The 15,801-nt window shown below is 42.9% G+C and overlaps 1 protein-coding gene and 1 long non-coding RNA gene across 3 annotated transcripts in view; both read left to right on the forward strand.

Moving 5' to 3' along the window:
- The window catches only part of CACNA2D2 (calcium voltage-gated channel auxiliary subunit alpha2delta 2), a 751,645-nt gene that overhangs the window by 701,454 nt on the left and 34,390 nt on the right, over positions 1-15,801 (forward strand). Inside the window, exons 21-23 of one of the 2 annotated variants that reach the window (XM_072989818.2) lie at positions 1,663-1,724; positions 6,230-6,306; positions 9,086-9,103. In XM_072989818.2, the coding sequence (XP_072845919.1) occupies positions 1,663-1,724; positions 6,230-6,306; positions 9,086-9,103 (157 nt within the window). The remainder of the gene's footprint in view (positions 1-1,662; positions 1,725-6,229; positions 6,307-9,085; positions 9,104-15,801) is intronic. The other variant, XM_072989819.2, reaches the window with a different exon arrangement.
- LOC144586752 (uncharacterized) lies at positions 10,158-13,856 on the forward strand. Its single transcript, XR_013541768.1, has 2 exons — positions 10,158-13,237; positions 13,602-13,856. It is a non-coding gene; the product is annotated as an uncharacterized LOC144586752 (long non-coding RNA).

Consider the following 15,801-nt stretch of genomic DNA (forward strand, 5'->3'; position numbering starts at 1 on the left):
TGACCTCTCTGGCAAAAACATGTTGCTAGTTGTGTGTGGAGAGGGGAGTGTTGTTTTTTATTTTTCTCACTCTTGTTTGTAGTTAGCCGAGTAATAACTAGGGTAAAGAAAAATGGATTCAGCTGAATATACCCTTGGAAATAAAACTCAAGACATCCGTCTTCTGAAAATTTCACAGCAAGGTGCTGAATTTGCAGACACTCAGTACGGCACTGCTGGCGTGATATGTCTGGTCTCTCTCACTGGGATGGGACTTGGAGGCACTGTTCTGCTTGGGCTAAAATCCTTCCTGGAGGGGAGAACTCGGAAGGTGATGCTGGCAGACTCCAGCGTCAACACTCTGGCCACTGGGCTGCGGGGGTCCCTCAGGGTATCTGTTTTGTCCCCCATTTTATTCTACATCTACATGAAACCACTGGGAGAGGTTGTCCAACGTTTGGGGGTTTGCTGTCACCAGTATGTGGATGGCACCCAGTTCTATCTCTCCTTTGTCTTTTAATGATGTAACCCACTTTGGGTCCTCTGTAAGGGGAAAGGTGGGGTAAAAATATTTTAATTAAAGCAAATAAATAAATAAAATATAGAAGTTTGCCAGAGAGATTCCATAAATCTTGTCTCCCAGGCCTTTCGACATCAACTTGAAGTGTCAAGGAAGGCCTTCTAGAGATATAAGCTGAACTGTTATCAACATGCTGATGATGTCCAACTCTTTTTCTCTGTTTGATTGGATTTGGATGAAGCTGTGGAAGGGCTGGACTGATACTTAGAATCAGTAATGAATGGAATGAGGGCAAAGTTCAAGCCACTTAGGATAGAACTTGTATTGTTAAATGGTTCCAGTTCACCTGATGGTTTAATCTGTTTTTGATGGAAGACGGTATCCCTGAGGGGTTACTTCATGGCCTGAGACAGGTGCTTTTGAATCCTGCTTCAGATCAGTGGATGTGCCATAGCACACCAGTTTAGGCTAGTATGCCAGAGAATATTCGGCTCCTGTCATCCATCCGTTTGTAACCTCTAGGTTAGAATACTGCATTGGATGTGGGACTGGCTTTGAAAATATCTTCAATATTAGTATGAAATCCAGCAGCTCACTAGACATTGGCTAGACATTGGCTTTTTGCGATCGCTATAGCAATTCGCAAAACAGTGATTCCTATGGGGGAATTTCGCTGGACAATGTTTGGTCCCTGCTTCGCAAACCGATTTTCGCTGGACGATGATTTTGACAGCTCCCTCCGCGCTCGCAAACAGGTGTTTTCAGGACCTAAGCTTCACAAGACAGTGATTTAAACAGCTGATCGACGGTTTGCAAAGTGGCTTTCCTATGGCCAATCTTTGCTAGACAACAACGATTCTTCCCCATTGGAACACATTAAACAGGTTTCAATGCATTCCAATGGGGCAATGCTTTTCACTAGACAATGATTTCACTAAACAGCGATTTCAGTGGAATGGATTATCATCATCTAGCAAGGCACCACTGTAACCTGTTATTTAATTTGCATTGTTGTTTTTATTATTTCTTTGTATGATGCCTTGACCATTTCACTAAAGTCCAATCATTATTTATATGATTAATAAATACATTAATTACTATTATTGATAAATGTAATTAATAATGAATGTGTCGTGTTTTTCTCTCCACCTTGGAACTTCTAGCGATACATAGATAAAGTCCACAGGACATACACCTGGGCACCTATTAAAAGTACAAACTACAGGTAAGGAAAGAACAAAAAATAACAAGGAGGAATGAGTTCTTCTGTCCTCCTCAGCTGGGCCCTCACCTGGGAGATGGTGATCAAAAGGATCCTTCAGGGCAAAGTTGGAAGCCAGTGGGGATCTCAGGTGTTCAGAAGGGGTAGCAGTGGTTTGAATAAAGAAAGGATTCTTTTATAATTGAGAATGGGGGTAAATGTGGTTCATTCATTCAGTGCACTGAGCATAATAGTGCACCTAATTCATGAACAGTTCTGTTGTACATTGCATGCACATTGGAATATGATTTCCACAGGACTTCTTCTAAACCCCATTTTAATAATATATCCTTCACTGGAGCTGCTTGTACTGAGAAGCCAACGTGGGATGCATAATATGAAGAATAAGTTATCCAGCCAGCTTAATAATTGCATGCTTACAAATCAATCAGAGCAACCCCTTCCAGAGTTTCCTTGGTAAAGAATACAGTGAAGTGGTTTACCATTCCCTTCTTCTGGGGTTGCCCTGGGATGATGCAACTTGGCCAATGGCTACACAGGTTGGCTCTTCTTCCAGAATTGTAGGATTTTTAGGAGGATATCTGTAGAACCTTTTGGACAGTTTTGAAGAGTAGTTCCCACACATAGAGGTACACTGGATTTTGTATAGAGAACTGAGATTCATGGGAAATTACCCTTACAGTATTTTCCAGACCAAAACCCAGTGCAGTATACTAAATGGAGTAAAGGATTAGGATTCAGGAGGCCTGGGTTTGAATCCCAACTCAGTTATGGAACCTCTCTGAGGATGTGGAAATTGTAAAGGTAAAGGTTCCCCTTGACATTTAGTCCAGTCATGTCCGACTCTAGAGGGTTGTGCTCATCCCCATTTCCAAGCCGTAGAGCCAGTGTTTGTCCAAAGACAGTTTCTGTGGCCAGCGTGACTAGACACGGAATGCCATTACCTTCCCACTGTGGTGGTACCTATTTATCTACTCGCATTTTTACATGCTTTCGAACTGCTAAGTTGGCAGGAGCTGGGACAAGCGACGGGAGCTCATTCCATCCCGTGGATTCGATCTTACGACGGCTGGTCTTCTGACCTTGCAGCACAGAGGCTTTTGCGGTTTAACCCGTAGCACCACTATGTCCATTACAGAAATTGTAAAACCACTCTTTAAACATTTCACTTACTTTGAAAGCCCTATTAGGTTCCCTATAAATCAGTTCCAACTTGACAGCATAGAACAACAACAGACCATTTATTAACAAACTCTGTTTGTTTGTTCGTTTGACTTTTATATTGCCCATCTGACTGCAAGGACTCTCTGGGCGGTTTATTATATAATAAAACAAAATTATAAAACAGTAACACCAAACATTTTTAAAAATCAGACATAATAGTTATACAAAAATAAAAATCATGACCAAAATTAGAATATACCATCGTAATAACAGAACACAAATATAAATACAAACAAAACAAAAATCAAAATCAATTTAACAGGAAAGATAGCAGGGCAAAATAGATGTTATCACAATATAATCTGTGGAAAAGCCTGTCTGAAAAGCCATGTCTTAAGAGATCGTTTGAAGGTTCCGATTGAAGGGGGCAGGTGGATTTTGGGTGGGAAGTTGTTCCAGAGGTGGAGGGCAACTGCCGAGAAGGCCCAGTTTCTATCTTCTCTTTCCAGGCCTCTCTTGGGGTCAGTGTTCTCAGCCACCATGCCTGGGAAGATTGAGTAGGTTGGGCAGATCTCATTGGAAGGAGGCGTCCTGTCAGGTATCAAGATCCAAAACCATTAGGGTTTCTATGTCAATGTCATCACCTCGAAGCTGGCACAGGAACGGACTGGTAGCCAGTGCAAGGCAGTCATTGTAGGGGAGATATGCTGATATTTCTTCACTCCACTCAGCAATCTTTCCACCGTATTCTGGACTTGCTGTAGTTTCCGTAGCAGCCTCATGGGTAGCCCCATGTAAAGAGCATTACAGTAATCTCAAGACTGCCAGTGCATGGACTAGCATAGTGAGGGACCTGGTGTCAAGGTAGAAACACAGCTGGGCAATCCACTTTAGATGGAAATAGGCGGAGCAGACCACAGATATTCTCTGCGGCTCCATTAATAGTGCTGGGTCCAGAAGTATGCCCAAACCTCATCTTTTGTGGAAAGAGTAGCTCCACCAAACAAAAGGGAGGCCCCCCAACCCACAGGCACTAGGTCCATCCACTCACAGGATCTCCGTCTTGTTCAGGGCCAGCCTCGGTCTATTATCCCTCATCCATCACAGCACAGCATCCAGGCAACACACAGGACAGCAACCACTGCAGAAGGAGAAAAGGAGAGATAGAGCTGAGTGCCATCTGTATATTGAGTGCCATCTGTATATTGATGACATGAAGCTCCAAAACTCCTGATGACTTCCCCCAGGGGTACGAGGCCCTTCCCCAAAGGCCTCATGTAGATATTAAACACAAAAGGGAAATTATCAACCCCTGTGGGACTCCACAATTACCACATACCACAATCTCTACATGGTATGGAACACACTATTAACAGGACCACTAGATTATTCATTCTCAGCAATTGAATGACATTGTAAAGAACGTGCAATGTGGACTGAGATAGGGGATCATTGTATTGGCCTGCAGATTGTTGTACCATCAAGTCAGAACCAACTTATAGCTGACCTAATAGGGCTTTCAAGGTAAGTGAGATATTTAAGGAGTGTTTTTAACAGTTCCACTCCCCCAGTTAGTTTCCATGGCTAAACAGGGATTCGAACCCTGTTCTCCGGAGTCCTATCCATCACTCTATCCATTACATCACACTGAGAATCCAGAAGATTATTGAGCATCTCTGTCATTGAGAGACTAATGTTGTGTGTTTAGTACCATGTACAGAGGATGTAAAGAAATGTAGTAAGGAACAGTATAATCCATTGGTTCCTGAGGTGAAAATAATGCATATTTCTCTGCATTCAAATTGTAATGCAAACTGGGGGGGGGGGGAGCTAATTTTTATAGCACCAGGTGACTCTGTAGCTACTTTTGGAGCTCTCCAACCTGAAAAAGGTTGGGAGAGGCTGCCATCTAGTGCACAATTGTTTGCTGTAAAAAGACTTAATCCTCAAGGATATCCTGATATAGTTGATTTAATTATAAGTAGTCGAATAACCTAGCGGTTCGAAAGCATGCAAATGCAAGTAGATAAATAGGGACCACCTCGGTGGGAAGGTAACAGCGTTCCGTGTCTAAGTCGCACTGGCCATGTGACCATGGAAGATTGTCTTTGGACAAAACGCTGGCTCTGTGGCTTGGAAACAGGGATGAGCACCGCCCCCTAGAGTTGAACATGACTGGACAAAATTGTCAAGGGGAACCTTTACCTTTACCTTAGTCGAATAAGCAGCTGGCTAGATAACTCTGTGAGCTGGGTATCTGGCTGCAGAGCCAGAGGCTGGGAGTTTGATTCCCAGGAGAAAAGCCAGTGTGTGCAGCCTTGAGCAAGCTGCACAGTCCCAGGGCGTCGCTAGAAGAAGGGAATGGTAAGCCACTTCTGTGTCTTTCATATTTGGCAAGGATCCCCATAAGTCAACTTATCCCCATAAGTCAAAATCAACTTATGGCTCAATCGGCCCAATAAATTATCAGACCTAAGCATAAACATGATAAACCTAAACCAAATAACTTGTCCAAGAAAGATATTATTCCTATAACATTGCTCCAGTTACAAGCTTTATGGATCTCAGGATGACTGGGGGCCATCGGAATAGCTGATGGATCCAGTCATTAATGTAACTCATTACAACCTTCATCCTTCCCAACTTCTTGGATTCCCCACGCAGAGGGCAATGCTTGTGTGTACCTCCAGTAATGTATGGTCAGACTTCTAGTTGCCCTCCCATGCTCCTGTAGTTAATGCTTCCTATGGTGGAGCCTCCAAGCAGGGACTCTACCACTGTCCTGCCATGTAAGGAAGCACATTTTAGATACCTTTCAAAAGAGAAGGCTGTGTGTTCCTTCTTTCTGTATGCTAGTCATTAGCTAATCCAGAAGAATAACTCAAGACAACAACATCAGTTGGCTTTTTGGTGGTCACCAGCAGCTGCTGTGTATTAGATAAATATGTGCTGACTATCAAGTGTTTGGGCATAAGTTCTAACTGTGTTCCATTTCTTAAACAAACAAATGCCAGTATGGTATTTGCCCGTCTCTATTAACTCCTCAAGAACTGGGCTGGCTGGTCAATATGCCTCCCGTCTCTTTTCCTTGAGTCTTAAGCCATTTTTCTCTCTCCAAATGGGTTAGACTGCAACTTCCATCATATTCAGTAAACATAGCCATCCACCATGTGGATGCGGGGGGGGGGGGAAGGGAACCATGATCCAAAACCTTCAGAGAGTGCTATCCTGACAAGAGGGAGTCTTGAATCATCAGTTGCTAGGATGTAGACAAACTATTTTAAATGCTGTCACAGTCAATTTAGAAACACTTTTTTTCCCCTTCTCCCCCTCCCCTTCACCAGCCTAGGCTTAGTGTTGCCACGCTACAGCACCTTTTACATCCGAGCTAACCTAAGTGACCAGATTCTCCAGGTGAAGTGTAAGTAGATACTTTCCTTTTTCCTGTTGACCTTTCACATGCCCTTTGACCCTGAACTCACTAGATAGCCTAAGGATGATGGCCAAAGGGGGGGGGACACACCAAACTTGAGATATATTTTTTAAAAATGTTTTACGAAAAAATTGAGAAGTGGCGGGGGGGAAAAACAACACATAGAAGGAAGGTTTCATTTTATTCCTGGAAAAATAATGCAGGCTTCCTAAAGATGTGAAGATTTCCCATGATATGTTGCATAAAGCTTTTAAAAACAATCTAGGGAAGTTGAGGTTCAGTTGCTGCTTTGTATGCTTTTTATGTACTAGATGATAAGTCTGTAGCAGCCAGTTAATTTGAAAGCTAGGAAAGTTTGCATGTTTCTTTCTGTTTTCTTTCAGTTGATATTTGTTTCAAACCATTATTGTTTTTATTTAAGTTTTGAGTTTGTTTGTTTGGTTTTTCCTAACTAATTTACAGTTAATCTGTGTACTATTGTGTGTTAGCCTCCCCTTGTGTGTGATCCTGGGCTCTGCTCTCTCATCACAGGGTGTAAGGGACTTCTTTCTGGGGGAGTCCCTCACATCCTGCTCTGAGTGATTCTAGCTGCCTTTCTTGTTCTTCCTGTGTTTATCCTTCTGTCTCTGTATTCTCTCTCCTTTCTCATCTTTCTCTTTCCCCTTCTTCCACTCCTTCCCTTACCTTTTGTGAGTCTCACCTACTCCATTCCTCCACACCATTTTACTTATAGCTCCTAAGAAATTTCGATTACAGAGGACGTCTTCCTCAGCTGAGTACCTTTATTCAACAGACAATTAAATGATATAGCTTTAACATGAATGTCTGCCAATGTTCTCCAAAATATTTACGTAGCCCTGGCCTGGCATTAGATAGTTCACATAGTAGGTTTCAACTCATCTACTGTACAAAAGGACATTAATCTAATGTACAGTAATCCAATACTTACTTACTTGCAGGTATATCAGGCAAAAACAAAAGAAAAAGTACATAACACAAATACTTTGAGGCACCTTAAAGACTAACTGCTATACAATTTAATGTGAGCTTTCTTGGACAAGTCCACTTCTTCAGACCTGCAAGTACACCCTATTGATATTAATTGGACTTAAGTCTGAGTAGAAGGCATGCATGTACAGGATTGCACTACAACAGCTTTTGTAGAAAAAAAAACCTTAATAACAGAAATTTACCAAGTAAAAGAGAAAAGCCTTTTCCTTTAGCTGCTAATTTTTCACTTTTTCATAAGGAAGAGCATCCTACCCACACATATTTTCTGACTTGACACAGCTTTACAAGTGGCTGTACCAGCGCGTATGAGTCTAATTACGTTTCTTCTGTGTTTTACAAAGTCATTTATTTTCTTCCTGTGTGTGGTAAAATCTCTCATGAACACCTAGTGAGATCCTACTGAGGTCACTGTCTTTCAGTAGTCTCATGACCTCCTGAAAAGATTTCTGTATGTGGTGTAGAATAGAGAGCAGATGCGCTTATGGATGGTATAGCCGAAGACATGCAAGAATAGCTCTCCTCTGTCATGTGCTAGAGCTGACTTATTCAAGCTTAGCAATAGGACCAAAAAGAGGAGCGCCATCAACATTGTAACAAAGCCAAACAGGCAGCTCGTATGACTGCATGGGTGTTTTGAAGAGCTGACACTGAAGGCTTCATGTGCAGCTTTAGACACTTTTCCATTTCCTTTTGCAATTCAGCAACAGTGCCAACCACTCAAAACAGGCCAGGCAGGCATAATCCAACCTAACTGGCTGAAGACTGGATCAGAGTAACCTGCAATAGTTTATGCAGCTCAGTATTATTGTCACTACACTGGCTGATTGTGGCATTGCAACATTTCAGATGCCAAGGATTGAGCCTGGGACCTTTTGCATGCAAAGCATATGCTTCCCCCACTGAGCTAAAGCCCCTCTCTTGAATGCCATATTCACGTTAAAAAGCTGATGTGGCCTCTTCCAACTTAGCCACTGCTGCTGCTACTGGCCTTTCTGGAATCACTGTGATTTTATTTATTTTTTTTAGTAGCCACAGTCTGCATAAAACATGAGTCCCAGTTCTGGGAGAAAGGCAAGATATAAATCAAATAAATAAATAAATTAACATATAAAATGGATATATAACCCCATATAATATAATGCGAAAAATGGCTTTATTTGCAACAGAAGATGAGGATTAACAACCATTAAAATCAAGCCGAGCCTTCTCTCCGAGCAGGGCTGCTCCCAAGGTCCCTCTGCACCCTAGATCCGCTCACTGAAGACAGTCACACCCTACACATTTCACACAGAGACTTGGCTCCACCGCACCCTAATCCTCTCCTCTGACCCTTGGTTTTCTTTCCTTCTATCTCTATCTTGGTGTGTGTCCTTTGTTAATCTTGACTTTTGCATGGTCTGCTAACTTAATAAGAACATTTCTATATCAAGACTGTTGCAAAGTGTTTTCTACTGAATTTCATTTTTTATGTTGGTTATATAATATATATCTATACTAGTTATATCTATATTTTTTATTATTTTTGTTACTGTGGCCTTTTTATTGGTACTTTTCTTTATTACTTTTTGTTTCTTTTTCATGTCGTTTTTGCAAGAGGTTTCCTTTCAGTATGATTATGATACACAATATTTTTATTCAAACAGCAATTGAATAAAATATTGTTTGTACCCCTTCCCCTTTCCACCCAACCCCCCTTTTTTGTTTTCTGTTTTTTGTTTGTTTTTTCTTGCTTTCTCTCTCTGATGGATTCACACAGTACCAAGCAAATTGAAGGGCAAGTATTTTCAGTCTTAGACCACTACCCTTCCACCACCCCCTTCTCCCCACCCGTGTCCAGTACCCCACCCCTCACTCCAAACCTTCACCGTTCCCTCTTACCACCCACCTGGCCTGCTTGCCCATTACCTTGCCCGTTTGCCACGCCTAACCCTTGCAAACCACCACCAGACTGTTCCTCCCCCTCCCCCTCCTCCTTCACCCCCCCTCAAAACTTTTTCACCTTTTATTTGAAAGCAACATGTCTTGTTATGTTCATAATAGCTTCACCACTACTGATCTCCCCACTCCTTCCCTGTGCATCGCTCAGAGACTCAATCTGGTATCGTTAAAAAAAAACGAGCCAATTTCATATGGAACTGTTATGTTTAAATTCAATTAAGGTTTTTTGTAGCTAGTTTAATATCCTGCTCTTCTATCTTCCTGCAAAAAATACCTTCCCCCCCCCCAGCTGTTCTTCCTTCTTCCTCCCCTGTCTCACACCTTTCCTACAAATCTTCTCCCTGTATCCTTGTTCCTGTGCTCACCTTCCTCTTCAAGACAACTCAACCTGAATGGGACAGGGCTGTGCAAAGACCTTCAGACTCAGAGTACAGTATCATTGCCACAAGAAGATACTGACCGAACAACCGGAAAAACATGAATCTCAAGCAGGACCAAAATGGAGTCATGATCCCCACAGTGATCTTCCAGCAGTGGTTCCACATCACGCACTGTCTTTGGTCTTCCCAGTGATTACTCAGACATAGGTGAAGGTGCAGCACCAAGATAATTTATAAGAGCTTGATGTGCTATTTCCCCCATGATTTACAAATAACTTGATCCAACACCTTCATAATCCAATCACAATTTTTTTTCTGGCAATCACTTAGCAACTGAAATAGAATACCTTTGCCAATCTATAAGGAAAACTGAATCAAAGAGGTATGCATAGAGCCATAATTTTCATAGATTCCAAGTCCCACTGATAGATGATAGACTCCTACTTTCTGGTACCCTGGATTTATACTGAGGCAGACGTTCTGAAAGATGACTATAATTTTCTACTATTAGAATTCTGTATTATTACAGAATGTGTATGCAGCGTATGCTGTATCATTCCATCCAGCAGCTACATGAATGGAAAATGAGAAGAGACTGTAAACAAAAGGAAAATATTAACAATTGGGATAAAACAAAAGTCTTACAACACTGCACTGTGAAGTGTCCAAAATCACACAAAAACTATGACCGGAACTCTGGTCTTAGTAGGGGGAAAATGAAAATAGAGACCACCTAACTCAGTTACTCCCATGATTCAGGGTCTCCACAGTTAGTGTCCCTAAAAACTGGAATTTAAGATATCCTGAGAGAACAAATACATGTGATCAAACAATGTCAAATGCTAAAAGGTCAGTGAAGGGAAGATAGACTGCAGTCTGTTCCATACAAAAGCAAATCAATTTGAAATGGAGAGCTGTCTCATTTCAATAAAACGTGTGGCCTCTTCACTATCATTCCCTTTTTCCTCTAGGATATGAACAGCCCAACACCTGGGCCAGTGAGACAGAAGTCACTTTTTTAAAAAGCTACCAAAGATACATGATTTTTCTACACAGATTACTTCAGCTAGCTGAGTATTGTTTCATGACCTGAGTATTCAGGCAGACAGAAGCACATGGGAAGAGGACAGGGCCCCACTCAGTGTGGATTGCTGCACTCGATGGCGCAGAGGAGCGACCGGCAGTGACCGGATTTCAAGCCCTACAGTTCTGTCTGTTGTCCTCAGCCCTGTTCTACCAGCATTGAGCTGCCTGTTCCCAGAAACCCTGTAATGGCAATGCTGACGGAATAATTATTTAGTGTTTCTGTATCCTTTCCTCTTCCTCCTTTCATTGGCTTGTATCCAGACCCTGCCTTACAGTCCTGTTCGAATACAACAGTCCAACCTATGGCTGTGCTGCCCTGACAAAGGGCCACATGTGTCTTGCAATGCATTGTGGGAGACTTTGGTGGGGGAAGGAGAGGCATCCTTGTGGTCTCATAATCACTCTCTTTATAGTGATGCATTTTCAAAGGGACAATTTGCAGCTAATACAAAAATAGAACTGTGGCGAGGTTGCTTGAACTGTTATTAAACATGAGTGGGTGTCCTTCAGAGGAAAGCCTGCAACAGCTATCCATCTCTCTCTCCCTCCCTCCCTCCCCCTCTCTCTTTCTTTCTCTTTTTTAACGGCAAGGATGAGTCATGTAACATCAAATCAAAAGATGCTGAGACTGCTGAATGAAGAGGAAGAATTCTATGCAATAGGAAGAAAATATAAAACTAGACAGTTAAACTCTTGTCGTTCACTGCAGGGAGCTAAGTGTCTCAACCTATGTGAGGCAAACAGTGGTTCAAATTAGCTCTGCATCACCTGGATAAAATGCTGCCAGGCAAACAAGGTTTCTTTTCAGTTCATCCGTCAATGCAGTTCAATCAGTTAAGTCCCATTCATGTCAATGAATACATCTATGAAATGTCTCCCAAGAGACATTCCTGTTGAACTCTGTACATTTGTGACAGGCAATGCTCTACAATGGGGATGGGCTACCTGTAGCTCTCCAGATATTGCAGGACTGCCATCTTCATCAGTTTAATCAAGTGCGACCAGTGCTGAGAGTGGCAGGCCACCCACACCTGGAGCCCATACTTTCACCATCTCTGCTGTAAGTGTTCTGGTTTATTGTATGATGATTTTAAAAAACTATAGGTTTTTTTCTGAAAGGAATAAAGGAATTTTGGATCAGACCTTTCCATCCCCAGATAAGGTAAAGATAAAGGTTCCCCTTGATGTTTAGTCCAGTCATGTCTCACTCTAGGGCACGGTGCTCATCCCTGACTCCCAAGCTATAGAGCCAGTGTTTGTCTGTAGACATTTCCCATGGTCACATGGCCAGCATGACTAGACACGGAACGCCGTGCCCTTCCCACCAAGGTGGTACCTATTTATATACTCACATTTTTACATGCTTTCGAACTGCTAGATTGGCAGGAGCTGGGACAAGCTATGGAAGGCCCTCTGTCGTGTGGATTTGATCTTACGACCACTGGTCTTCTGACCTTGCAGCACAGAGGCTTCTGCGGTTTAACCCACAGCACCACCATCCCCAGATAGTTCCCAACAAATACACATTTAGCTCTACTATGGGCACCTCCATTGGAGGCATTGCCCTCAATCACTTGGGCCCCCAGCAATGACAGCTGCTTAAGGTTGTCTTCATACGGATGCTTGAGGGTGATCCCAATGAAGTGCGCATAAAGAAAAGGCAGTTAAATTCAGAGGTCTTTGCCAGAGGCCGTGTTCCATTGCCCACAGATGTAGGTGATCACAGAACAATAGAAGGTAATTAGCCTTTGATAGAGAGAAAACCAAGAAGTCGACATGCAGATGTCCCCCAGCGGAGCCCCCAAGGTGATGCCCTGAAAACTCTTTTATTAACCTTAGCAAGCTTACACAGATTGTTGAAAGATTTCAGATAGGACACTAGTTACCTAATCACCACTTAGGATTGGCCGGAGAAAGGTTTTGAAAGTATGATTAACTCTAAGGGGAAAAGGCGGAATGAGGGAGTCACCCCACCCCCCTGGCAGCTGCTGCCTCTGCCAGGAGAGTTTGCTCTCACTGACGACAGATAACAGTTAGGGACCTTGAGCAGTGTTCTCCCACACAGAGAGGAGTACCAGAGGGGATCCCCCTTTGGGTGGTGTTGAGTGGGTATAATTTGGTTTGTTAACACATATACTGCGAATACTGATACAGTATTTGTTTCATTTAACAGAGGCGTTCAGGCTCTGTTTTGGACTGAGTGAGTATACGGAGTGGTGGCAGTGGTCACATCACTTATAGAGTAAAATGAGTCACTTCTGTCACTGTCAGTTTAGCCAGAGAGAATGTGAGACATCCCATCTCAATACCATAACTGCTTTTTTTGTTTTTTGTTTTTTATTTCTGTTTGTTTTAAATCATTGTACTGAGAACAGGGAGTGGTGCTCCTCTGTGGCTATTGTTTCTTTTCCCCCACTCGTAAATCGTCACTGCTTTTTTTGATCCTCACTTTATACAATATTATATGTCTTGGCGGGGTTTTATTAAGTTCCACCATCATTTAGGTAAAGGTAAAGGTTAAGGTTCCCCTTGACAATTTTGTCCAGTCGTGTTCGACTCTAGGGGGCGGTGCTCATCCCCGTTTCCAAGCCATAGAGCCAGCGTTTTGTCCGAAGACAATCTTTCCGTGGTCACATGGCCAGTGTGATTTAGACACGGAACGCTGTTTACCTTCCCACCGAGATGGTCCCTATTTATCTACTTGCATTTGCATGCTTTCGAACCGCTAGGTTGGCGGGAGCTGGGACAAGCAACGGGCGCTCACTCCGTCGCGTGGATTCGATCTTACGACTGCTTGGTCTTCTGACCTTGCAGCACAGGCTTCTGCGGTTTAGCCCGCAGCGCCACCACGTCCCTACCCTCATTTAGAGTGTGCAGTTAATTTGGTGTGCTCTTAATAGCTATCGCTCTTCTGCTGCCAAATTTAGAGTGTTAATTAATTAGAGCTAACTGCTGCTCTGTTGTGGGGATCCAAAGATGGAGCTCAGATGTGCCTGGCAGAAGGGGATACCTATGCATTTAGCAGTGTTTAGGAGGGCTAGAAGTTGGAGTTAGATTAACTCAGACTTTGTCCTCCACTTCTGTACCTCTAGCCTTTCACTCCAAGGGAACTCAGCCTCCCATTAAGTTTTCCTTTGCTTCTTCTCTCATGCCAAGACTGACGGCTGTGCTATTCATTATCCAGACACAGCTGGGTGAGGCAGTTGGCCCTGTTCATTCCCAAAGGCTTGCAACCAGGTATGGTGTTTTAAAGCAACATGGAGTCCCTGGGCAGGGAGGAATGATTGCTCTGGTCCACTGGATTTTATCTAATTTGCTTAGTGGAACATGGAAGTGCCATAGATGTAATGCATCTCAATTTCAGCAAATCTTTCAGCAAGAACTCCCCCCCCCCCATTATATTTTTCTGGCCAAACTGTCAATTTTGGATTCTTGGACTCCTGTTTTCTAGCAAACTGTTTCATCATCACTCCAGCTCTTACAACCTGCAATACCTCAACTTCAGGCCCAGCCCAACATACAGCCACCACCAGTTCCTCTGCAGTCCTATAATCCTTGTTCTGCCTTGGTTCCTCAATCAAAGGGAGCTATACTGTTACATTGGTGGCTGGTATTCCTGCGTTGAGCAGGGGGTTGAACTTGATGGCCTTGTAGGTCCCTTTCAACTTCATTTTTCTATGAATCTATGGTAAGGAAGATAGAATTGCAGCTCTGGAAGAGATCTCCTGGGTTGATTGAGTTCACACACACACCCCTGCCAGGGCAAGAAATTCACATCTAAAGCATCCCTGGTAGACAGCCATCAAACTTCTGTTTTTAAAAGTTCAAATGAAAGAGAGGCCTCCACCAAGAGAGCTTCAACTGCAAATCTACTTAGCATGGTGTGTCTGCTTCCCTATGGGATTCCTCCCTGCCCATTTGGCTGGTGAAGATCTGTCAAGAGAAACTTCTGAACTCTGTCTGGGTTGAACTAAGATTTTGTTCCATATAAATTTACTAGCTCAAGGGAATACTCCTAAGGCTATTATCTCAATCTTCTTACTTCAGGAGGTATTGTTGGGTCTTAAATTTTCAGGTCTTTATTCAGACAAGGACTTGGAAATCTGTGGCTAGTGGCTAGTGCTTTGTAAGTTTGTCTGTTTAGAATCTGTATCATGGTGATTGCCAGGCTGTTTTTCAGTTCAAACTATACTGCCACTTTAAGATTTAAAAATCTTAAAAGATGATGCTGTTAAGGTGCTGCACTCAATATGCCAGCAAGTTTGGAAAACTCAGCAGTGGCCAGATGATTGGAAAAGATCAGTCTACATCCCAATCCCAAAGAAAGGCAGTGCCAAAGAATGCTCCAACTACCGTACAATTGCACTCAGCTCACACGCTAACAAGGTTATGCTCAAAATCATACAAGGTAGGCTTCAGCTATATGTATACCAAGAACTCCCATAAGTACAAGCTGGATTTCGAAGGGGCAGAGGAACTAGAGACAAAATTGCTCACATGTGCAGGATTATGGAGAAAGCCAGAGAGTTCCAGAAAAACATCTACTTCTGCGTCATTGACTATGCAAAAGCCTTTGACTGTGTGGACCACAGCAAACTATGGCAAGTCCTTAAAGAAATGGGAGTGCCTGACCACGTTATCTATCTCCTGAGAAACCTTTATTTGGGACAGGAAGCAACAGTTAGAACTGGATATGGAACAACTGATTGGTTCAAAATTGGGAAAGGAGTACGACAAGGCTGTATATTGTCTCCCTGCTTATTTAACTTATATGCAGAACACATCATGCGAAAGGCTGGACTGGAGGAATCTTAAAAAGCAGAGACATCACCTTGCTGACAAAGGTAGTCAAAGCTATGGTTTTTCCAGTAGCGATGTATGGAAGTGAGCGTTGGACCATAAAGAAAGCAGACCGCCGAAGAATTGATGCTTTTGAATTGTGGTGCTGGAGAAGACTCTTGAGAGTCCCCTGGACTGCAAGATGATCAAACCTATCCAATCTGAAGGGAATCAACCCTGAGTGCTCACTGGAAGGACAGATCCTGAAGCTGAGGCTCAGCTCCAATAC

This window comes from Pogona vitticeps, chromosome 2, assembly GCF_051106095.1.
Source record: "Pogona vitticeps strain Pit_001003342236 chromosome 2, PviZW2.1, whole genome shotgun sequence".
Lineage (NCBI taxonomy): Eukaryota > Metazoa > Chordata > Lepidosauria > Squamata > Agamidae > Pogona > Pogona vitticeps.